We start from the raw sequence: 24,428 nt of genomic DNA, 5'->3' as shown, positions 1-24,428 counted from the left end.
TGAGTAGCTGGGATTAGGAACAAGCCTGTGCCACCAGGCCAGGCTAATTCAACAAGCTTTAGTCAAAGTTCAACCAGCATGCTCACCATGAAGCTCCATCCATCATGTACATTGGCAACCATTTCCACAGTGAGATACAGTATGTCCTGTTCCCCGAGAATTTAATATTATACTTGGGATACAAGAACAGCACAAATGAAATATTGTTTTGAGCCAGGCATGTGATGCCAGCACTCAGGAGACAGAGGCAGGCACACTGCTGGAGGCCAGCCTGGTCTAAGACAGCCAAGACTACACAGAGGAACCCTGTCTCAAAAAAAAAAAAAGAAAAAACAGGAAAGAAAATATCATTTTGAGATAGGGTCTCACTATACATGAAAACATTTAAGACAACTACAATGCTTTAAAAAAAAAAAAAAAGTACATTGGGGCCAGGCGGTGGTGGTACACACCTTTAATCCCAGCACTTGGGAGGCAGAACCAGGCGGATTGCTGTGGTCTACAAAGTGAGTTCAGGACAGCCAAGGCTACACAGAGAAACCGTGTCTAGAAAATCAAAAAAGAAAAAAAAAAGTATCTCATGAGATAATGATTAAAGACATTTTTTTTCAAATCAGCCTTAAAGAAAACATTAAAGCTGGGCGGTGGTGGCGCACACCTTTAATTCGAGCACTCCAGAGGCAGAGGCAGGCTGATCACTGCAAGTTCCAGGCCAGCCTGGTCTACAAAGCGAGTCCAGGACAGCCAAGGCTAACACAGAGAAACCCTGTCGCAAAATACCAGAAGAAAAAAAAGAAAGAAAGAAAAAGAAAACATTTAAAAGAGGTAAGTACCTTTGGAGACCACTGACTTACACAAAGTTTCAAGAGTTTCACAGATAATCTTAAATGATGCCTTTTATCTTTTTACTGTTAACTTACATGCACGTGTGAACAAGTGTGGGCTGAGAATAAACTCTTTCAAATCAACTGGCATATAGAATAAAGCACCTTTACCAGCTGAGCAATCTTTCCCGCCCTTAAAAACAGTATCTTTCTTTATCGTGCAGATGCCATCTCTTTTCAAATAAACTTTCTTGAGCTATTATGTTTACAACATTCCTAATTAGACTTAAAACAATGCTTAAATCACCCCAAGGGGGCTGGAGGACAAGGGCACTTGGTGCTTTCAGAGGGACTGGGTTCAGTTCTCTGCACCCCATGGGGCAGCTCACAACTGTAACTCTAGCTCCAAGGGATTTGCTATCTGTGGCCTTATTGGGCCACTGTACTCACATGAATATACCCCACATCAACACACACACATACCTACAAACAACTAAAAAATAATAAAAACTAAGTGGGCAGTGCTGGCCCCACGCCTTTAATCTCAGCACTCAAGAGGCAGAGGCAGGCAGATGGCTGTGAGTTCGAGGCCATCCTGGTCTACAACGCCGAGTCCAGGACAGCAAAGGCTACATAGAGAAACCCTGTCTCGAAAAATAATAAAAATTAATCTTTTCCTTAAGCATACTGAACAATAAAACTACTTCCAAGCTTGAGAGCAAAGTCAGAATCATCAATATCTATCTAAGATACGAAATGTTTTACTGAAATTAGTACTAAGGACTTGTGCTTATCAGATCAATTGTACCAAAAATGAAGTTTCTATCAAAATAGGAATAACCATAAAATGGAAAAGTTAAGATGACACAGATAATGGAAGATGCAGTACGAATATAGGCAAACACCTACTTTCATCCGTCAGGAAGTAAATACACAGCTGAAAATAAATTACCTACCTTTAAGTCACTAAAGAGAAAATCGAGCACATAATAAAGTAAAATTTAAACACAAAAATGATGTTACAGTCTTAAACCAACTATTTAAATGAATGTATTAAAAATGTCGCCGGACGGTGGTGGCGCACGCCTTTAATCCCAGCACTAGGGAGGCGCAGAGGCAGGTGGATCGCTGTGAGTTTCAGGCCAGCCTGGTCTACAAAGCAAGTCCAGGGCAGCCAAGGCTACACAGAGAGACTTTGTCTTAAAAAAACAAAAAAATATACAGGGGGAGGGTAATCCCCCTCAGGAACAGTCATAGGGGAGGGGAATAAGGGGAAAATGGGAGGGAGGGAAGAATTGGAGGATGCAAGGGATGGGATAACCATTGAGATGTAATATGAATAAATTAATAAAAAAAGGAAAAAAACAAAAACAAAAAAATTTTAAAAAATGAAAAGAATGTTAAGTTTGGAAATCTGCTGAATGTAAGTTTCAGTACCTCAAATGAATATTTTATCACAATGAGCAAATTGTGTAAATTGTCTTTTCATGTAAATCACCTCTTCCAACCTAGGCCTCTGGGCCCGTAAGTGGCTGACTTGCAATACACCTTGATCCTTTAAGCAGAAATGCAATCTTGCATGGGCCAAAAATAAAATAAAATATGTAATATAGAATAAGGCCTTTCATTTCCAGAGCCAGACCATGACTAGTCGGAGTGGCTGTCTCCGGTACAGACATCTCCTCCTAATAGATTTTACTATTTCAACGACGAATGGTACACTAAAGAAATACTATCGCCTTTTATTTTTAATTAAGGTAAGACGGCTCCAGTCATCACTACCGCAGTTCATTTTCTGCTATTTAAGGGCTGGCAGATGGATTTAATACACCCACACACCCTCAAGGGAAGGGGGGGAAAAAATCACCACCCTTCTCCCAGGGACTTTAATGAAAATTAGCAGGTAAGCGAGGCCTCCCCGGCACGCTGGAAATCAAAGAGGGCGGCCCTGGGGCTCGACTGCGGAGCAGAACCTGGCGCTCCGACCCCACCTCCCACACCGTCTCCGCCGGGGGAGGGAGGGTGGAGGGGGGGGGAGCGGGGCGGATGGGCTCGCCAGGGCCCTTCATTAATTGACACCTGTAATGAGGAAACTTTGCCGGGAGCGCCCAGGCCTGACTGGGCCGGAGCTGCGCCGCGGCCTCTCGGGCGCCCAGGTAAGGCGGCGGGGCCTGGGCCCGAGGCGCCGCGACCGCCGGGCCACCGCGCACCTTCCGGGGCCCACAGGCCCGCACGCCGTCCGTGCGTCCGTGCGTCCGTCCCGCAGGCCGCGGAAGCCGGGCTCCCCCACCCCCCCACACCCCGCGAGCCGTGCACCCCGACAGGTCTCCCCCCCCGCCCAGCCCCGGCTACTTACTCTCATTTAACACCTCCACCAGGTCTGCGCAGTTCTCGCACATCGTTCGGCCGCCGCCGCCGCCGCCCCCCCCTCCCCCGCTTCGGATCACACTGACTGATCCCGACCGGCGGGGGGGAGGGGACGGAGGCAGGGGAGGGGGCCGGCCTGCCGGCGGGGCGGGGAGGGAGGGCGGGAGGGAGAGCGAGCGGGCGGGCGGGCGGGCGGCGGCGAGGACGGGGCGGGGAGCGGAGGGTGGGGGAGGGGGCCGGCGGGCCCGGGAGCGGGCGGGGGCGAGGAGGAGGAGGGGGGGCGAGGGCGGCGCAGGCCTCAGGGGCGCCGAGGCGCGGGCGGCGGCGGCGATGGCGGGGGGGAAGGACTGGGGAGGGAGGAGGAGGAGGAGGAGGAGGAAGGGGCGGGCGGGGAGAGAAGCAGCAGAGTCACTTCAGCACCGACCAGACGCCGCGGCCACCGCCGCCGCTGCCGCCGCCGCCATTTTAGTGGAGCGCTCGGGCTGCGCTCGGCTCTTTCCGCCCAGGCGAGGGAGCCGAGGAGAGGCGCCTCGCGCTCGCATTCCTCCGCCCTCCCTGCTGCTCCCCGCCCTGCTCCGCCTCCCTCCGCACGCCGCACGCCGCACGCCCCGCGGGAGCCGCTCGCTGGCCGCCCTCCCTTTCCTCTTCCGCCCACCCCCACCGCCCCCCTCCGCGCGCGCGCTCGCTCGCCCGCCCGCCCCGCCCAGCCCGGATCTCTGTCAGCGGCCGGAAGGGAAGCGCGCCGCCCGCTGCCGCGGGGTGGGGGGAGTCGGGTGAGTGGAAGATGGCGGAGGCTGCGGGCGGGTCGCGGCTCCGCGTGCTCTCCCGCCCCGGCGGGCTCCGCGCTGCCTCGCTCGCTCGCTCCCTCCCTCCGGGGAGGCTCCACCGGAGCCCGGACCGGTGCGCCGCTCGCCCCGCGCCTCCCCGCCTCGCCCTCTCGCCGCCCGGTCCCCCCTCCCAGGGGACGCGCTGCGAAGTTTGGCCGCCGCCCGGGCTCTTAGGGGCGGAGACCGCGGTGGGTCAGCGGGTTCCGGCGCGCGGCTGTCTTCCCCACCTGGCTTCGTGCGAATGGAACAGCCCAGGGCGCGTCCCAACCTGAATCCCTGTTTATCGCCGTCGTGCGATTGATTCTGGGAGGCTCATCCGTCCCTCAGCAGTGAGACACCTTGATGGGACTAGAAATGGCGCGGAGGGAAAACCATGTCGTCTCGTGTTTTTACGCACGAGGTCTCCTCATAATGTGCCTCCCCGTTCTTCATCGGAAATGGTACATTAGGCTTTCTCATCAGAGACACACACAGCAAGAGCTACTGCCGTGAGGAACGAGGCCTGCCATGATGGTTTGCGGCAGTAAACATAAACGCAGGCAGGAGCATTGCTCCGAGTTGGAAGGCAACCTGAGAGACTTTGACACACACACACACACACACACTCAGGTGTCAAAAGAAATAGGGCTGGAGAGAGGGCTCAGAGGTTAAGAGCACTGGCTGCTCTTCCAAAGGTCCTGAGTTCAATTCCCAGCAACCACATGGTGGCTCACAACCATCTAGAATGAGATCTAGTCCGTGTCTGTCCCCCCACCCCCACCCCGGGTCTGTCCTGCAGTTGTTATATGTAGAATACTGTATACATAATAAATAAGTATTTTTAAAAAGAAAATAGGAAGGAGAAATGAGTGAAAGAGTCACCCAGCTTAAGTTTGGTATTGCAATTAAGAATGAGCTAGAAGCTCAAAAGAGGTGTCTCAGCAGTTAGGAGCACTTGCAGGGGGGCCCAGGGTTCAATTCCCAGCACCCACATGGTGACTCACAGCCGTCTAGAGCCAGTCCCAGAGATAGATGCCCTCTTCAGACCTGTGCTGTCACCCAGACATTCCTGGCACACATACATACAGCCAAAACATGAGTAAAAGCAACGGGTCTTTTTTTTTTTCCTTTGAGACAAGGTTTCTCTGTAACAGCCTTGGCTGTCCTAGAACTTGCTCTGTAGACCAGGCTGGCCTCCAATGCACAGGGATCCGCCTGCCGCTACCTCCCACGTGCTGGGATTAAAGGTGTGTGCCACCACGCCTGGCTTTAAAATTATTTTTAAATTTTTTTTTTTTTTTTTTTTTTTTGGTTTTTCGAGACAGGGTTTCTCCGTGTAGCCTTGACTGTCCTGGACTCGCTTTGTAGACCAGGCTGGCCTCTAACTCACAGCGATCCGCCTGCCTCTGCCTCCCGAGTGCTGGGATTAAAGGCGTGTGCCACCACGCCCGGCTTTTTTAAAATTTTAAACATTCTAACATTTACATAGTGACCACAAAGTCTGAAAGGTCATGTACATAATTCCCAAACTGCAAGCATACCACATAAGGAAGGCCCTATAGTAAATTTTGGTTGTCAGGGTCACTCTGTATACCCCTGACTGTCCTGTACTCGCTTTGTAGGCCAAGCTGGCCTTAAACTCACAGAGATCCACTTGCCTCTTCCTCCCTGAGTACTGGGAGCACCACCATTTCCCAGCCCTATAGTAATTTTTTGTTTGTTTGTTTTTGTTTTTCGAGACAGGGTTTCTCTTGTAGTCCTGGCTGTCCTGGACTTGCTTTGTAGACCAGGCTGGCCACAAACTTAGAGATCACCTACCTCTGCCACCACGCCCGGCCCCCCTATAGTAATTTTTTAAGATATCTTGTCGAGGTGTGTCACTCTTTCTCTATGTAGTGGAACTGCTATAAAGTTTCACTCCAACCTATTTTGTTTTATATGAGCTTTATATGTTGTACAGCTATTTTGCTTTTATCCTCCCCCTCCCCCACTTAACATGTTAATATCCCTGATTATTGTTTCAGTAGGTCATGTTCCAGCCAATCTTTGTCTACCCTTTTCTTTTTTAAGATTTATTTATCATTTATATAGTATTCTGCCTACATGTGTGCCTGCCTGTACAAGAAGGAACCAGATTTCATTTTACAGATGGTCATGAGCCACCGTGTGGTTGCTGGGAATTGAACTCGGGACCTTTGGAAGAGCAGACAGTGCTCTTAACCTTTGAACCATCTCTTCAACCCATTGTCCACCCTCATAACAACTTTTTTTTCCCTCCCAGCAGGTCCCAGTTTTTTTCACATGGCATCAGTGAACCTCCCACCCTTACCAAAGGAATTTTTTTTAAGATGTTTTTATTTGTGTCAGGCTTGGTGGTGCATGTCTTTGATCCCAGCACTTGGGAGGCAGAGGCAGGCAGATCTCTGTGAGTTCGAGGCCAGCCTGGTCTACAAAGCGAGTCCAGGACAGCCAAGGCCAAGGCTAACACAGAGAGACCCTGTCTCAAAAAACCAATAATAATAATAATAAAATTTAAAAAGATTTATTTTTTATAGTGTTCTACCTGAACGTCCAAGGGCACCAGATCTCATAGATGGCTGTGAGCCACCATGTGGTTGCTGGGAATTGAACTCAGGACTTCTGGAAGAGCAGACAGTGCTCTAACCACTGAGCCATCTCTCCAGCCTCCAAAGGAATATTTTTAATTTGTTTTAAACTAGCAGTCTTAATAACCCAGTTTCTCTAAGGCTGGTCATACCTTTTAAGCTTTTGCCTATGATATTGACATGTCTGTAGAGTATTGAGTCTTTGGGGAAGAATTACCCTTCCTCATAAATGGGTTATTTCAACCAATAAAATGCATTTTAACCCTTCTCTTTGCCTGAAACTGATTTAAATAAACATGGAAATTAATTTAAAAAATAAGTAAGCCAGGCATGGTAGCACATGCCTTTGATTCCAGCACTTGAGAGGCAGAGGCAGGCACATCTCTGTGAGTTCAAGGCCAGCCTGGTCTACAAAGTGAGTTCCTGGATAGCCAGAGCTACACAGAGGAACCCTGTCTCAGAAAAAACAAAACAAAATAATAATAAATAGGGCCTGGAGAGATGGCTCAGCCAATAAGAGCACTGGCTACTCTTCCAGGGGACCTGGATTCAATTCCCAGCACCCATAGGCAGCTAATAACTATCTGTAGGTCCAGTTCCTACAGAAAAACATACAGGCAAACCTCGAATGCACATAAGAAAAATAAAATGTAATAAGTAAAATAAACATTTTGTAGGGTTGATACAGTACTTTTGCCAGACCGGGGTTCCTCTGTGTTAGCCCAGGCTAACATTGAATTCAAATTCCTCATGCTTCTGCCTTCTGAGAACTGGGGTTACAGGTGCGTGTCACTATGTACAGCTATCCTTCACCCATCAACCCCCCTAACATTGGAGTTACAAACAGGATAAGAACTAACTTAAAATTGATATACAGTAATAAAATCTGGGTCCCTGACAGGTAGTCCTGCACGCCTTTAATCCCAGTACTGCAGAGTCAGAGGCATGTGGATCTCTGAGGTAGAAGCCAGCCATGTCTACAGAGTGAATTCCAGGATAGCCAAGGCTACACAGAGAAACCCTATTTTTTTTCTTTCTTTTTGAGAAAGGGTTTCTCTGTGTATCTCTGGATGTCCTGGACTCTTTGTTGACCAGGCTGGACTCAAACTCACAGAGATCCGCCAGCCTCTACCTCCCAAGTACTGGGATTAAAGGAGTGTGCTACCACTGCCCAGCTATTTATTTATTTTCAAGATATATTTCTCATACAGGCATGGTACGGTGGTACACACCCTTAATCCCAACCCTTGGGAGGCAAAGGCAGGCAGATCTCTGTGAGTTCGAGGCCAGCTTGGTCTACAAAAAGAGTCCAGAACAGCTAGGGTTACACAGAGAAACCCTGTCTTGAAAAACCGAAAAATAAAAAATAAGTAAAAAAATAATCTGGGTTCCTCCTGTGTCTATCCTTAGATTGCTTATGTGAAAAATAAAAAATAAAAAAACTTTGTGATGAGTCTGGCAGCACATGCATGTGTAGGGAAAAGAAATGTGCACAGCATATAGTAGCAGATGGGATACAGTACTGCACAGGGGATACAGCTGCACACGGGATGTAGCACCACACAGGATAGAGTACACACATGGGATAGAGCACCACACAGGATAGAGCACCACACAGGATAGAGCACCACACATGGGATAGAGCACCACACATGGGATAGAGCACCACACAGGATAGAGCACCACACACAGGATAGAGCACCACACATGGGATAGAGCACCACACAGGATAGAGCACCACACAGGATAGAGCACCACACAGGATAGAGCACCACACAGGATAGAGCACCACACAGGATAGAGTACACACATGGGATAGAGCACCACACGGGATAGAGCACCACACGGGATAGAGCACCACACAGGATAGAGCACCACACATGGGATAGAGCACCACACAGGATAGAGCACCACACAGGATAGAGCACCACACAGGATAGAGCACCACACAGGATAGAGTACACACATGGGATAGAGCACCACACAGGATAGAGCACCACACAGGATAGAGCACCACACAGGATAGAGCACCACACATGGGATAGAGCACCACACACAGGATAGAGCACCACACAGGATAGAGCACCACACATGGGATAGAGCACCACACAGGATAGAGCACCACACAGGATAGAGCACCACACACAGGATAGAGCACCACACAGGATAGAGCACCACACGGGATAGAGCACCACACACAGGATAGAGCACCACACGGGATAGAGCACCACACACAGGATAGAGCACCACACAGGATAGAGCACCACACATGGGATAGAGCACCACGCAGGATAGAGCATCACACACGGGATAGAGCACCACACACGGGATAGAGCATCACACATGGGATAGAGCACCACACAGGATAGAGCACCACGCAGGATAGAGCACCACGCGGGGTATATAGTAGTGCACAGAGTATATAGCCGCACAAGTTATAATTCCAATACTTGGGAAGCAGAGGCAGGACTGCCACACATTTGAGACTCATCTGGGTTACATAGTGAGTTCAGAGCTGGAGATGTAACTTGGTGTTAGGCAGCTTGTATACATACATACATACATACATACATACATACATGCATGTATGTGTCTCAGTTCAGTTCCCACAGATAGACAGACAGACACAAATGCTCTGAGAATCCAGAGAAGTATTGTTAGAAGAAAACAAACCTTTTCTAGGGCTGGGTGCAGTGGCTCACACCTTTAATCCCAGCACTTGGGAGGCAAAGGCAGGTGGATCTCTGTGAGTTTGAGGCCAGCCTGGTGTACAGAGTTCCAGGACAGCCAAGGCTACACATAGAAACCTTGTCTGGAAAAAAAAAATTTTTTTTCTAGTAGGTGCAAATAGTACATGTTTTAGACATTATAGAAACTAGGGCCCCTAGTGATTACAACCCTTTCTAAATGGAGCAGTGTGAAGGCTGAATATAATGGCACTTTCACAAAGTAGACAGGGACTGAGGAGATGGCTCACTGACTGACATGCCTGCTGTACAAACACGAACTTCATTTGGAACCCCAGTGCCCATATAAATGTTAAGTGTGACAGTGGATACCTGTAACTCTAGCCAGGTTGGGGGCAGTGGGGAAAAGCCTTGGAAGTCAGTCAGTACCCAGCCAGAGAACTATCTAGAATGCTAAGCTGTAGATTCAGTAAGAAGCCCTGTCTCAAAAAAAAAATAATATATATATATATATATATATATATATATATATATATATATATATATATATATATACATGATGTGTGGACTGGAGACGTACCCTGTGGCTAAAAGCACTTATACCTCTTGCGGAGGACCTGGGTTCAGTTTCTAGCACCTACATGGCAGCTCACAACTGCATGTAACTCCAGTTCCGGGGGATCTGATGCTATCTTCTGACCTGTACTTACAGACATGTAGGCAAACATTCATCCATGGAAAATAAAACAAAATTTTTTTATTTACCTTTATTTTATGTGCATTGGTGTTTTGCCTGCATGTATGTCTATGTGAGTGTGTCAGATCTTGGAGTTACAGACAGTTGTGAGCTGCCATGTGGGTGCTGGGATTTGAACCTGGGACCTCCGGAAGAGTAGTCATTGCCCTTAACCACTGAGCCATCTCTCCAGCCCCAATAAAACAAATTTTAATCCAGGTGTAGCACACACCTTTAATCCCAGCATTCAGGAGCCAGAGCCTAGTAGATCTCTGAGTTCGAGGCCAGCCTGGTCTACAAAGTCACTACAAGACAGCCAGGGATACACAAAACAACAAACAAAAAAACACAAGATACCACATATTGGAGTCATGGAAACGTCTGCCAAGCAGTGGCGGTGCATGCTTCGAATCTCAGCATTCCAAGGCAGAGGCAGGAGGATCTCTGTGAGTTTGAGGCCAGCATGGACTAGAAAGTGAGTCCAGGACAGCCAGGGCTGCACAGAGTCACTCACAAGCAACAACAACAAACGAACAAAGAAAACATTGAAAAATCAAGCTGGTGCCCGCCTGGAAGATTCTCCTCTACCGACCTGGAAAATGTTATGAATACTGAAAGAGGAAAGTGATCATCTTCAAATCTCACCTAGCTGTAAAGCCTGCAAACTGCAAAGTCTGTCACATGGCACAAACCACTTTCTGATTAGACGTAAGGCCTGCTTCGTGATCTGGAGCCCGTCCCTAGCACTGTTAAAGGGCCAAGAACGTGTGGTGAAAACCCAATACTATTGCCTCCTAAATGGACATAATAGTAAACAGTTCCTTAGTGGCTTACAGCCATTTGCATCCATCCGAGCGTTTCTCGGGCCTCATCAGAGAAAGTCGTCCTTACAGAACCTCCACTCCTCAACGGGAAGAGAGTGACACAGCCCTAAATGGGATGTACATATCACACCCCTTGCCCCAGGGCTCTGGGGTCTGTATGAAAGAAGGGACAGAAAGATTGTTAGAGCCAGAGGGATGACAAGGAAACCTTGTTTTCCAGAAAAACAGGGCGTTTGCACAAGTGAGCTCACAAAGAATTGACAGGACGGGAGCCAGGTGGCGATGGTGGTGCTCACCTGTTGCCCTGGCCTGCGGGGTTCGACTAAAACGCGGGAGGAAGTTCACCTGTTGAAAATGCAAGGCACAAAGAAGGAGAGCAAGTCTGATTGATCAAACTCTTATTAGTCAGGCAGCAGCTTTTATAGTTCAGAAAGGCAGGGAAGCATATTGCTATAGCAACCCAGCTGCAGGCTTTTCTCAAAACACAGGGAATTCCAGGCAGGGTCATAATGTCCTGCCACACAGGGTATCTGGCTCCCTCTTTGTCTAGTCTAACTGCTAAACCATAACAGGGTTGCTCCATCTCTATCTGTCTTTAGTCTAACTGCTGACCCACAACAGGGTCAGCTAGTTTCTGGTGAAAGGCAATTTCTGGGAAAAACAGAGACTGTAGCCCACCCCAGAGGATCTGCATTTGTTTGTTTGTTTGTTTTTTCAAGACAGGGTTTCTCTGTGTAGCCTTGACTATCCTGGACTCACTTTGTAGACCAGGCTGGCCTCGAACTCACAGCAATCGTCTTGCCTCCTCCTCCCAAGTGCTGAGATTAAAGGCTTGCACCACCACCACCCGGCAAAAGGACCATTCTTTATCCTAGACTTCCTGTCACTGTTCAGGGCAATCTGTGACTGGACAGCTTGTTCAAGGCTGAGTGTGAGCACTGGATGTTGTACACCATCATGCAGACCCCAGTGGGTCAGGGCCTGCTCCTCTGATCAACCACAGCCTTTTCTCACACCCGTCACAGCTGTCCCATCCCCAGTTCTGCTGTGCACTCACTGCTCCTCTCCTCTGCCAAAACACCAATGCACAGAACATAAAAATAAATAAATGTTTTTTTAAAAGCAAGTCCAGGATAGCCAGAGCTGTTACACAGAGAAACCCTGTCTTGATAAACAAACAAACAAAAAACCCCAACCCCAAAATACAAAACAACAACAACAGCAACCAAAACAGGCTTGTCAAGCCTATGTAGAGAAACCCTGTCTTGAAAAGAAAAGAAAAAAAAAAAAAAGCCATAGATTCAATCCCAAGTACCATGCATCCTTAGCAAGTTCAAAGCCAGCCTGGGCTACATGACACACTGTCTCAAAAGGCTTCCTGCTAGGCAAAGTGACCAAGGCCTGTAATCTCATTACTTACAAGGCAGGGACAGCACTACAAAATAAGACCCCACTTTTTGTTTGTTTTGAGGCAAGTTCTCTCTAAATAACCCTGGCTGGCTGTCACTCACTGTGTAAACCAAGCTAGCCTCAAAAATCACACAGATCCACCTACCTCTGCTGCATTTGCCACCATGCCTGCAGGCTTGTTCTCACGTGGGACCCAGGTTTGATTCCGAGCACCCAAATGGTGGTTAACAAACAGCCATGACTCCAAGGCCAGGAGATCTGATGTCCTGACCTACTGAGCACCAGGCATGGCATGTGGGATGCATACACACAGGCCAACACTCACACACACACACACTTAAACAGGGGGCTCCCTGCTCCCGTTCTCAGCACTCATTTTAAAGGAGATAGGGTGCTGAAGAGATGACAAGAGTGTTTGCTGCTCTTGCGGAGGATTTAGGTTTAATTCATGTGCGAGCGCGTGCGCGCGCACGCGCACACACACACACACACACACACACACACACACACAGGCAGTGAGCATAAGTGCACAGACATACATGCAGGCAAAATACTAGTACTAGCCACGGTGGCGCATTCCTTTAATGCCAGCACTTGAGAAGCAGAGGCAGGTGGATCACTGTGAGTTCGAAGCCAGCCTGGTCTACGAAGTGAGTCCAGGACAGCCAGGGCTACACAGAGAAACCCTGCCCCCAAAAAACAAACCAAAACAAACAAACCCCATCCAAATAAAATAAGAGAGAGAAGCAGTTCACTTTTGCCAGGCATAATGATGGCGCACACCTGTAAACCCAGGACTCAGGAGGCTGGGGGAAGAGAATTTGAAGAATTCAAGGCCTGTCTGGTAGCTAGATCCTGTCACACACACAAAAAAAGCAAACCCAAACTAACAAATTTTTTTGTTTGTTTTTCAAGACAGGCTTTCTCTGTGTAGCCCCGACTATCTTGGACTTGCTCTGTAGACCATGCTGGCCTTGAACTCACAGTAGTCGGCTTGCCTCTGCCTCTTGAGTGAGGGGATTAAAGGCATGCACCTCCACACTCGGCTCCAAGATAACAAATCTGATTACATTGTAAGACATCCACAGTGTGCAGGAGACAGGCCAGAAGCTAGTTTAAACTATGTAGGAAAGCCCTGTCTCAGAACACACTCAAGAATGGCTTTAGAAAGCTAGGATGGAGCCGGGTGTAGTGCCGCACACCTTTAATCCTAGCACTTGGGAGGCAGAGGCAGGCAGATTGCTGTGAGTTCGAGGCCAGCCTGGTCTACAAAGTGAGTCCAGGACAGCCAGGGCTACACAGAGAAACCCTGTCTCAAAAAACCAAAAACGTTGGAGGCCATCCTGGCCTACAGAGCAAGTTCCAGGACAGCTAGAGCTGTTACACAAAGAAAGCTAGGATAGCACTCAGGGTTAGTAAGCTTGGAAGGCCCTGGGTTAAATCAACAATCTGAGAATATAGGTCTTTGGTACAATTATTAAGACTCTGGCTTCCGGAGCTGGAGAGATGGCTCAGATGTTAAGAGCGCTGTCTGTTCTTCCAAAGGTCCTGAGTTCAATTCCCAGTAGCCACATGATGGTTCACAGCCATCTATAATGAGATCTGGTGCCCTCTTCTGACATGCAGGCAGGATACTATATAAATAATAAATCTTAAAAAAGAGAGAGAGAGAGAGCCGGGCAGTGGTGGCGCACGCCTTTAATCCCAGCTCGGATCGCTGTGAGTTCGAGGCCAGCCTGGTCTACAAAGTGAGTCCAGGGCAGCCAAGGCTACACAGAGAGACTCTGTCTCGAAAAACCAAAAAAAAAAAAAAAAAAAAAAAAGACTCTCTGGCTTCCTCTCTAATACCAGAAAGGGAGGCTAAAACAAATGGAGTTTGTTTTTCTTAAGTTAGAGCAATAGACTCCCAAGACTGGCCACGGGAGAGGATCAAAGAGAAAATCCCAGGGTCTTTCACTTTTACCATCCTTAACACAATAGTTTCCACCTCCTAACTTGCAGGATAGCCATTTTGTTTCTTTCTTTGTTTGTTTGTTTAACCAATTTTCTATTGGTTGATTTTTACCAGTGAAGATTCAGGAGCCAGATGCTGGGGTGAAAGCCTAGTAGCTCAGAGAGGCAGAGAACGCACCCAGCTGACCTTGCTCCTCAGCTGTCCTGCACAAGGAGAGCCTCCTTCCAGCCAAGGTCCGACCTTCTACTTCTTGTGTGTCTCCCTGCCTCAGTCTTCCTGACTCCCTCTTGCCATCTATAGCTTCCTTCCTTCCTTCCTCTCTTCCTTCCTTTCTTTCTTTATTGGTTTTTTTCAAGACAGGGTTTCTCTGTGTAATAGCCCTGGCTGTCCTAGACTCACTTTGTAGACCAGGCTGTCCAGTTTTTCTAAATAATGCTATGTTCACTTCCTGTCAACTGATTGTTTGCTCTGCCTCCTGACCTATGGTTGACTTTATTTAATCCTGTTTACAATATTCAAGAAGAAAGCTCTTGTGGTCTACAAAGTGAGTCCAGGACAGCCAGGGCTACACAGAGAAACCCTGTCTTAAAAATACAACAAACAAAAGAAAGAAAGAGAGAAAGAAAGAAAAAGGAAAAGAAGAAAGCTCTTGGATTAAAGGTATATGCCTGGGCTGAGCCACATCACAACTGGAAACAGGTTTTTCAAGTAAGTGACACAATCCTGGGGTTCACAGTGTGACCAAATAACTGCAACATTTCCCCCCTTTTGTCTAAATAAAAAGGAAAGATTTGAATTCTAACACAGTAAAACCACTTACAATACTGAAGCTATTTCTGCCAAGCTTTCCACACTGTCCAGCTTGGTTGTACTTGGCCGTCCTAGGGTTGAGCATCTTTGAGTTCAAAGTTCTGTAGAATGATGTCCATCTCCTGTGAACTCAGCAATTTGAATGTCCTGAGCAGTTTGTCGTCGGAAGCTGACCTTTGGGTGTGTTTGTCACCTCAGTAGCAATGCAGGCTAGGTAGAACACGACAGTCAACCCAAAGGGTTCTGCTGTTGGCCCAGAACCTGGAGGCAGAAGCGGCCTGGGGCAGTTGTTCCCAATGGTTAGCGTGACCACAGTCCAGGTGGATGAGTTGTTTCAGGGCCCCATCATCTTCTTGGAGACCTCAAAGGTTACTGTTAGGAATGGTCACGTGTTATTGTAGAAAACTTACACATTTTAAATGTTTAAATTCAGCAGATCTCCAAAAGGATGAAGAACCAAAATCTATTTAGTACATCCAAGGCACACAAACTTTGCTCCCGGGCTACCTGCTTCAGACTCAAGCCTGAAAGCAGGTGCAGGATGCTATAAGAAGCTCATTTCTAGAATTATATTCCGTATGACTACTAGTATCATGACAGAAAGATGTATGCATAATAATTTTATAGATTTTGAGATAATATTTACACCTTAAGAAAAGTTTTAGAAGTCAGGCATGGTGGTACACATACATACCTATAATCCCAGCATTCTGGGAGGCAGAAGCAGGCTGATCTCTGTGAGTTCAAACCCATCCTGGTCTATAAAGTGAGTCCAGGACAGCCAGAGATACACAGAGAAACCCTGTCTCCAAAAACAAAAACAAAAAATGAAAATAAAAAAAGCGAGGGGTTGTGGTGGGGAGGAGAGAAAGAGTGAGTGTTTGTGTCAAATGAAAAGATTAAGAGATTTGTGTTTTTTTTGTTTTGTTTTGTTTTTGGTTTTTCAAGACAGGGTCTCTCTCTGTAGCCTTGTCTGTCCTGAACTCGCTTTGTAGACCAAGTTGGCCTCAAACTCACAGCGATCTGCCTGCCTCTGCCTCCCCGTGCTGGGATTAAAGGCGTGCGCCACCACGCCTGGCAGATTAAGAGATTTGTGGCAACAGAATGGTCCCTTATTTTTTGTTTTCCTCTGTCCCATACCAGGTGACTAGTCTTTTTTTTTTTTTTTTTTTTTTTTTTGGAGACAGGGTTTCTCTGTGTAGCCTTGGTTATCCTGGACTTGCTTTGTAGACCAGGCTGGTCTCAAACTCACAGCTATCTGCCTCTTCCTCCCGAGTGCTGGAGTTAAAGGCGTGTGCTACCACGCCCGGCAGACTCTTCTAATAAGAGACGAAGATTTTGGGTTTTCTTTTAACAAGCATGTGTGGTTTTAGAGAAGCAGAGAGCCCACCACACTCCAATCCCAAAGCCAGCCTTAATTTTTAATTGAATTGGGACCCATATAAAGGCCATTTGCCGCTTGTGTCTGTAGAGGGCAGCAGAGACAAGCATTTGGGAATCCGCCATGGGCGGGTCAGCGGCGTAAAGGGAAGAAAAAAAGGAGAGCCAGCCAGGGCCTGTCCTGCGCCTGCCCCGCATCAGGTTGCTGTCCAGTGGAAGGGGCAAGATGGTGGCACTAATCTAGGCCTCTGAGCCAGGATTTTAGGCTGGTCAGATGAGGGGCATTATACAACTTAGCCAAGGTACTCTTTTTCTTGGGACATTTTCTCTTGATGATCCATCCTTTTCCTTCAGATGTCTCACTTGTCCATTGGTCTCCAGATTCCTTAATTGGATGTTTTTATTCTATCGGAAAGATAAAAATAAAACCCTGCTCCAACCCTAACTCTAAAGGGTTTCTTTCATTTTTTTCTTTTTCCTTTTTTTTTGGGGGGGGGGTTTGTTTTTCAAAACAGGGTTTCTCTGTAAAGCCTTTACTGTTCTGGACCCACTTTGTTTCTTTCTTTTTCTTTTCCTTTTTAAAATTTTTTTTTAATTTTTTGGCCACTTTATATCTTTCCTAGGGAAAAATGGTTTTTGGCAAAATTATATTTCAATTGAAAACTTAAAAATAATTTTGAAATTCTGAAGAGAAATATATCTTAGTATCTGTAGATAAATATACCCATATCCCCTTTCTCTTTATATATAAATTCAATGTTTAAGTGTATTTACTTCTAGATCACAAAGGACAGTTACTGTAAATTTCAGCCTGCCTTTTGCAAGCAGCTTTCAAATTTAAATCCTTTATTATTTATTTATTTGTTCTATCAGTCAGGGTCTCTCTGTGTGGCCCTGGTTGTCCTAGAATTCTCTGTAGACCAAGCTGGCCTTGAACTCATAAAGTTCCACTTGCCTCTGCCTTCCTAGGGCTGGGATTAAAGATGCGAACCACAGCCTGCCTATGGATTCCTTATCATAGTTATTCTCATAGGATTGTCCTGGTTTAATTTGGTTTTCAATTTCCCCTCATTTTTGTAGTGATAGTAATGATTTATTCTATATTTGTTCCCTGGGCTTTTGTCTGTTTTTGAAGCCGCGTTTCTCTGGGTAGCCCGGGCTGTCCTGGAATTAGCTCTGTAGACCAGGCTGTCCTTGAACTCACAGAGATCTGCCTGCCTCTGACTACAGGTGTGCACCACTGCTGGGTGTGGTGGCAAACGCCTGCAAACCCAGCACTCGGGAGGCAGAGGCAGGTGGTTCTCTTCTGAGTTTGAGACCAGGGCTATTATACAGAGAAACCTTGTCTCATAAACAAACAAAAAAGAAAAACATGATGCCAATGTGTCCACTATGTCATTATTTTCAAACTTTTTTTTTTTTTTTTGTCTTGCCTGTATGAGCTAGCTGTTGCCCTTTCCATTCATGCCGTGTGCCTGCCAGGTGTGGTTTTCCCTTTTGATGACTACCAGCTATACCATTGTACACGCACCATGAACTAGAGACGATAAGAGATTTTCCTTTTGCTTTCCTAGTGGTTTGTCTTACAGCCAGTAGTGCTGCGCTGACTCTGTGGTCCTTCCTCAGTGTTGACTGCTCCATCCCCCTGCCACGGTCCCTTAGTTCTGGTTCAATCAGTCATTGATGAACCATCAGAACCATGTGTTAGCCAAATGCTGTGACCGTCCCACTGGTCCCCACAGTTCAATAGGTGCCTCTCTTGGGGGAGGACTGAGCAATTTAGGCAACTGAGCTACTTCCTCAGTGCAGAAAGACACAGATCCTGCCTGGCCTGGTGGTGCACGCCTTTAATCCCAGCACTCGGGAGGCAGAGGCAGGCGAGGCCAGCCTGGTTTACAAAGAAAGTCCAGGACAGCCAAGGATAAACAGAGAGACCTGTCTCGAAAAACCAAACAAACAAACAAAACACAAAGGTCCAGATTTGTTTTCAATGAGAGAATATCTATTTTTTGTATGTGGAAAGTGTTTACAATAGAAACCAACAGGCAAATGTTGGTGGATTTTTTTTTTGCTTTATGAAGAGTCCCCAGTTGCCAATTAACCAATAAATAGGGTATCAACTGGTTGAATATTGGTCAGGGTTGTGTCCACAGAGATGAGCTTACCGCAGCCACACACACAAACACACACACACACACACACAAAACTGTTTTTTGTTCCTGTCCCCATTGGAAATTAGCTGCCCTTTTAGTAACCCTGGAGAGGGTTTTATAATTATCTGTAAATATGGTCCTCAAACTCCCTGTCTCCCTCTGCCTCTCAAGTGCTGTACATTAAAAGCATGCATCACCATGTGCAACCAGCGCTTGCTACTCTTAAGTAGCCTCTTGCCTCTCTGTTCTCCTGAGTTGGGCATACACTGTCAAATCTTTCAACTGAAGATCACTTTCAAATATGGGTGCTTCTTTCTGCAAACTAACTTTATCTTCATTGCTTGGCATTAAACATGTACTAAGGGCGTGTCTGTATTCCAGCTGGATCACAAAGACCTAGGTCTTTGGATGTGATCAGAGGGGTCATGTTGCTGGATTAAAATCCCTCTACAAGGAGCTGGAGAGATGGCTCAGGGGTTAAGAGCACTCACTGTCTGCTCTTCCCAAGGTCCTGAGATCAGTTCCCAGCAACCACATGGTGGCTCACAACCATCTATAATGAGATCAGGTGCCCTCTTCTGGCCTGCAGGTGTACATGCAAACAGAACACTGCACACATAATAAAAAAAAAAAACCCTCTACAATAACTCTATTATTTATTATGTATATATTATGTATTACGTATTATCTGCCGAATTCCTTTTATTATGTGTACTGCACCACTGCAGGCAAGAGGGCATTAGATCATATTTATTATAGATGGTTGTGAACCACCATAAAGTGCTGGAATTGAACTCAGGACCTCTTAGCTTCTGAACCATCTCTCCAGCCCTAAGTGTTAAATTCTTAAGAGAATCTGCCAAAATGGGTAATCATGGGTCTATCATACAAAAATATAGGTGGTCAGTGGTGGTGCACACCTTTAGTCTCAACACTTAAGGCAGGTCACGTGGATCCCTGTGAGTGCAAGGTCAGTCTGGTCTACAGAGCTAGTCCAGGACATCCAAGGCTACCCAGGAAAAACCCTGTCTTAAAAGAACTGGGAAAAAGAAAAAACAGATTAGTGAAAGAGTGAAAAAGAGTTCCTCATGGGTCAGGCACGGTGGTGCATACCTTTAATACCTGCACTCTAGGAGCCAGAGGCAGGCGATCTTTGTGAGTTGGAGGCCAGCCAGGGCTACACCTTTTCTCAAACTTTCCTTCAAGAATATGTGCCTAAAAAAATAAAAACCAAAACAAACAAAAAAGCTTGAACTAGGGCTTAGGTTGAGAGAGATGACTTGCCTAGTATGTGCCAAGTCTTACATCTGAGCCCCACCACCGCTGAAAACAAACAACTTTAGGGGTTTGAGCAATTCTGAGGGTGGTGTTGGGCTCCTCACTCCAAACTTCCCTCTCAACTTGCTTAACTAGAGCCAGCATGGGTGTGGGAGCTCTAGATTCATTGTCTTAGGTAGGATCTTGCTAAGTAACCCAGTAACTTGCTATAGTGTGCGTCACTTTTTTTTTTTTTTTTTGGTTAAAACACAGGATTTTTTTTCCCCTCAGAGATCCACCTAGTTTAAGTTAGAACTGTGTTCCCAAAATTGTGAGAACCTAGTAAGCAGGGAGATAACCTTGGCCAGGTAGGTAAAGCACCTTGCTTTAAGGATCCCTGCACTTCAACTCCCAGAGCCACCATGCTTGTTATTTCTTGGTTCATCAACTGTCCCCGTTTCCAGAGCTCTGCTGCCTGGGATTTAAATGTCCATCTTTCCCTCTCACACCGTCTGTCATCACACCACTCGGGACTTCAGGTAAGACCCTCGGTTCTCACACCGTCTGTCATCACACCACTCGGGACTTCAGGTGAGACCCTCGGTTCTCACACTGTCTGTCATCACACCACTCGGGACTTCAGGTGAGACCCTCGGTTCTGGTTAGAACGACATCAACTGGAGAAGTTAGCTACTAACAGATCCTAAGGGTTGATTTCAGTAGTACTTATCCACCATTTTCCTGAACTTTCCTTCAAGAAGAATACCAAGAACAAATGCTATTCTTATGGCTCAAGGCTGCAGCTAGCAGTACACTAACCCACTTCTGGAAAAACAGCATGACAGCCAACTTCTAACCCATTGGGAATGTCACCAACACTCAAGTTACAATTTCCTAAAACATTCAGTGTTCTCACATGTCGGGTGGTATACACGGCACATCTTGGAAGTCAAACAAAGCTTACGTGGGTTGGTCCAGGGATCAAACTCTTACAAACAAGTAACTCTACCCACTGGGTGATCTGGCTGGGCCTATAAAGTCACCTAACCACTCAATTACTAGTAGGATACTAGGGAAAAGTATCGCCAAAACATACAGCATTTGAAAGCCACCAAGCAGAGGTACACAGAGGTATTCCTTAAACCCCAGATTTGAAATGTTATTGGAATATTCACCTGTAATTTTTGTTTTTTTGAGATAGTTTCTCTGTACAGCCTTGGCTGTCCTCAAACTTAGATATGCCTGCTTGCCTCTGCCTCCCTTGAGTACTGAGATTAAAGGCCTGCACCACCACACCTGGCTTTTGTTTTCAGACAAGCCCTTTCTACATAGTGGCTGTCCTGGAACTTGTCATGTGGACCAGGCTGGCCTAAAACTCCACCTGCCTCCCCTGAGATTGGAAGACTCAATGCCCTGCCTCACTGCCACCTCTTACCAATAACCTTAATTTTTGTTGTAATTTTTGAGACAGGGTCTCTATTATGTAGCCCTGGATATTCTGAAGTCACTATGTAGACCATGGTAACTGCCAAATCATCTGTCCCTGCTTCCCCAGTGGTGGGGTTAAAGGCATGCATCACGACTCCCAGCTAGGAATCTTGTTTATAAGAACCAAGATAAAAATATTACAATCCTTAAATAAAATCACCTTCATTAGTGTAGGAATAATTTTAAGTCAGTGAAGGGAAAATAAATGTAAACCAAGTTTATTTTGCCTTTTAAGTAGTGTTCTTAAAGCACTACAGCTTGGTAAACAATGTAAATTAGTATAAGTCATCTCAAAAGCCAGAGTTTTGTTTTCTTTGTTTTTTTTTTAATGAGTTGTTAAAAAGATGCAGCCTATTCTAACAGGATAAATATTTTTAACCATTTCACTTTGAGTTAATGAAGGCTCACAAATGAGCAACACTCCTCATTGAGGAAAACAAAAAGCTGTTGTCGACAAGCGACAGCACACACACACAAAAACAAAAAGAACTGTGTAAAAATAACTAACTGTTCCCATATTTTTGAAGTTGCTTTACAATGGGATGATATGCACATGATCTTGCTGCAAACATGACACACAGACTCTGATACATGTAGTCTAGAGACAGACGATTCAGCTCAAGAGGTGCCGACTCCAGACACTGCAGCTAGAACCAACCCCCTGAACGCAATTGGTTTTACTCATTACTTTTCTTCTAGACCGAGATTCAGGCTAGAAAAAAAATGCTCCCTAATTAAAATTGGTATTGTTTACAAGAAAATTTTTTTTATAATTTTGCATTAGAATTTACAAGTATATTTTCAAATCAAATTTACTTCCTCCCCCAGCATTGCCACAAAATGGGCATGAAGTAAAAGTTAAAAAAAAAAAAGCCTTAATTTTCAACTTCATGCAAACTAAATAAAGATGACCAAAACAAAAGCTTAAACAATGGAAGGATATTTCACAGAAAATTTCTTATACAAAAAACACATAAGAAAAAGGGCCACTAGGTGACATTTTAATTTACAAATTGGCATCATTTTGGTCGACAAGTAATCCATATGCTGTTTTCTTCTGTGAACAAATGTTGCAGAGAGAAAAGACCCTAGCGCGGGACTTCAGATTTTAATCACACATTTCTTCTGGAATTTCATGTGGATTAAGAATTCCAGGTACAGACATTTGAAGTTTATGTTTTTCCTCCTGAGCCTGTCGAAGGGCTGTTTCTCTTTCTTCCAAAAACAGATCAGATGTATCTTCACCTGCGAACTCCTGTGGACACAGATGTCAAATAAAATAAAACTTTAAGTTGCCTCTAGGACTAGGGGCAGAATATAGGTTTTTTGCCATTTACAATAGAAATATAAATTATCTGTCACTTGGATTTATAACTTAAGTGTATGAGTAGAATCATAGACTAAATTAAAAACAAAACTTGGGAGTAGAATCCAGAATAGTACAGTGTTATTCCATAGTAAATATATATAAAAATATATCATATTGTGGGGGATTCTGAGACAGGTTGTTGCCCTAACACCCAACAAGGCTTCTCTGTATAGGCCTAGCTGGCTTGAAACTCAGGAGACCCACCTGCCTCTGCCTCCCAAGTGCTGGGATTAAAGGTGTGCCCACAACCAGCTTAAATATTAATATGCCTCACGATCACTGAAATTGTAGCTCAGTCAAATATTCACACAGTTCACAGTCTTGAAAGTATTCTCATATTCTCTGCATTCAGAACTCAATGATTTGTTATTTGTTGTACATGATCTGACATAAATTCTCATTAAACTATCTTGAGTAAGTTAACTCAGGATAGTTTGTGTATACACCACAAAGCCCTGGGATTGTTTACCAGCACAACATTCATTTCAAGCACTGTACACAAAGACATTCAGAGTATTCAGGAGAATGCCGTGGGCGGACTGTTTAAACTCACAGGTTTGTATGTACCAAGCATAGGGAACACACCCAGATCCTGTCTCAGAAACAAGATAGGGCTGGAGAAATGGCTCACAACCAAAAGCAAAATATTTCCCCCAAAGGGGAACGGACATTGCATTGAATGTAACAGAATCCGGATTGGAGAGATTAAGTTAAGGATACTGCTCTTCCAGAGGTCCTGAGTTCAATTCCCAGCAATCACATTGTGGCTCACAACCATCTATAGAGACCTGATGTGCACACACACACGCAGGTAGCACACTATATATAAACAAACAACAACAAAACACCAGTTTAAAAAAAAAAAAAAAAGGTAATGGAATCAAAAGGTGAGTGTAAAATCATTAAAAGAGGCTATCAATAATGTGTTTGTTAGTCTTATTAGATCTGTGCCACATACAATGGTGCACACCTGTGACCTCAGAACTTGGGTGGCGGAGGCAGAGGCAGGCAGAAAGGCCATGCAGAGAAACTTGGTCTCAAAACAAGAAAAAAAGAAAAGTGGGCAGTGGGGACAATCAACCAGGATGTAGCTCAGTAGTAGAATGCTTGCCTCTTATGCAGACACACAAAAAATAATCTAAAGTATCTCACAATATTGCAAAATCCATTCAAATACCCTAAAATTATGCGTACTTATAAAAACCACTGAAGACAGACACCCCCGATCTTGCTGGGTAATCCATCTGCCTTAGTAAGTCCCACTCAGAGCAGGCAGCATCCCCGCAGGACGACCTCCTAGGTCCTCCTCCGCCTCCACAGATGAACACACACAATAAAAAAAGAAATGCTTAATAGCTGGGTGTGGTGGCATGCACCTTTAATCCCAGCACTTGTGAGGCAGAGGCAGGGGGATCTCTGTGACTGTGAGGCCAGCCTGGTCTACAAAGAGAGTCCAGATCAACCAAAGGTACAGAGTGCTTGCGGGAGAGGGGGGCAGGCAAATAAAGAAATGAAACCTTAAAAGAATATGTACCTTTATTTGTACCAAGAAGTCCCTTAGATGTTCTTTGAAAGCAGGAATATCTTGATTTAAGCTGAAAAGTCCTGTTACAAAGAGCTTTACTTGAGCACTGCAAATCAGAACAAAAATTAATCTTGTTAAAAACTAAACATCTACAGTACTGTTTTAAAGACAATTTGTTTATCCCCAGCATATGTACTAAATTAGAAACTTAAAAGATTAAATAGTGCAGAAC

At 45.7% G+C, this 24,428-nt stretch overlaps 2 protein-coding genes across 8 annotated transcripts in view; both read right to left on the bottom strand.

Moving 5' to 3' along the window:
* The window catches only part of USP34 (ubiquitin specific peptidase 34), a 176,598-nt gene extending 173,211 nt beyond the window's left edge, over nucleotides 1-3,387 (bottom strand). For 3 of the 7 annotated variants that reach the window (XM_084798364.1, XM_084798358.1, XM_084798361.1), the window contains exon 1: nucleotides 3,181-3,376. In XM_084798364.1, coding sequence (XP_084654490.1) covers nucleotides 3,181-3,223 — 43 coding nt within the window. In that variant the 5' untranslated portion in view covers nucleotides 3,224-3,376. Of the gene's footprint in view, nucleotides 1-3,180 lie in introns of all 7 variants that reach the window. The other 4 variants (XM_084798362.1, XM_084798363.1, XM_084798360.1 and 1 more) reach the window with 4 other exon arrangements.
* An 18,218-nt stretch (nucleotides 3,388-21,605) lies between these two features.
* XPO1 (exportin 1) overlaps nucleotides 21,606-24,428 on the bottom strand; it is a 41,366-nt gene continuing 38,543 nt past the window's right edge. The window contains exons 24-25 of the mRNA XM_084798357.1: nucleotides 24,206-24,302; nucleotides 21,606-22,557 (exon numbers count right to left, since the gene is read on the bottom strand). Of these exons, the coding sequence (XP_084654483.1) occupies nucleotides 22,411-22,557; nucleotides 24,206-24,302 (244 nt within the window). The 3' untranslated portion in view covers nucleotides 21,606-22,410. The remainder of the gene's footprint in view (nucleotides 22,558-24,205; nucleotides 24,303-24,428) is intronic.

The sequence above is a fragment of the Acomys minous genome, assembly GCF_964271855.1.
Source record: "Acomys minous genome assembly, chromosome: 10".
In the NCBI taxonomy this organism is placed as follows: domain Eukaryota; kingdom Metazoa; phylum Chordata; class Mammalia; order Rodentia; family Muridae; genus Acomys; species Acomys minous.
The sequence above is the reverse complement of the archived record's forward strand: the minus strand, read 5'-3'. Positions and strand labels throughout refer to the sequence as shown.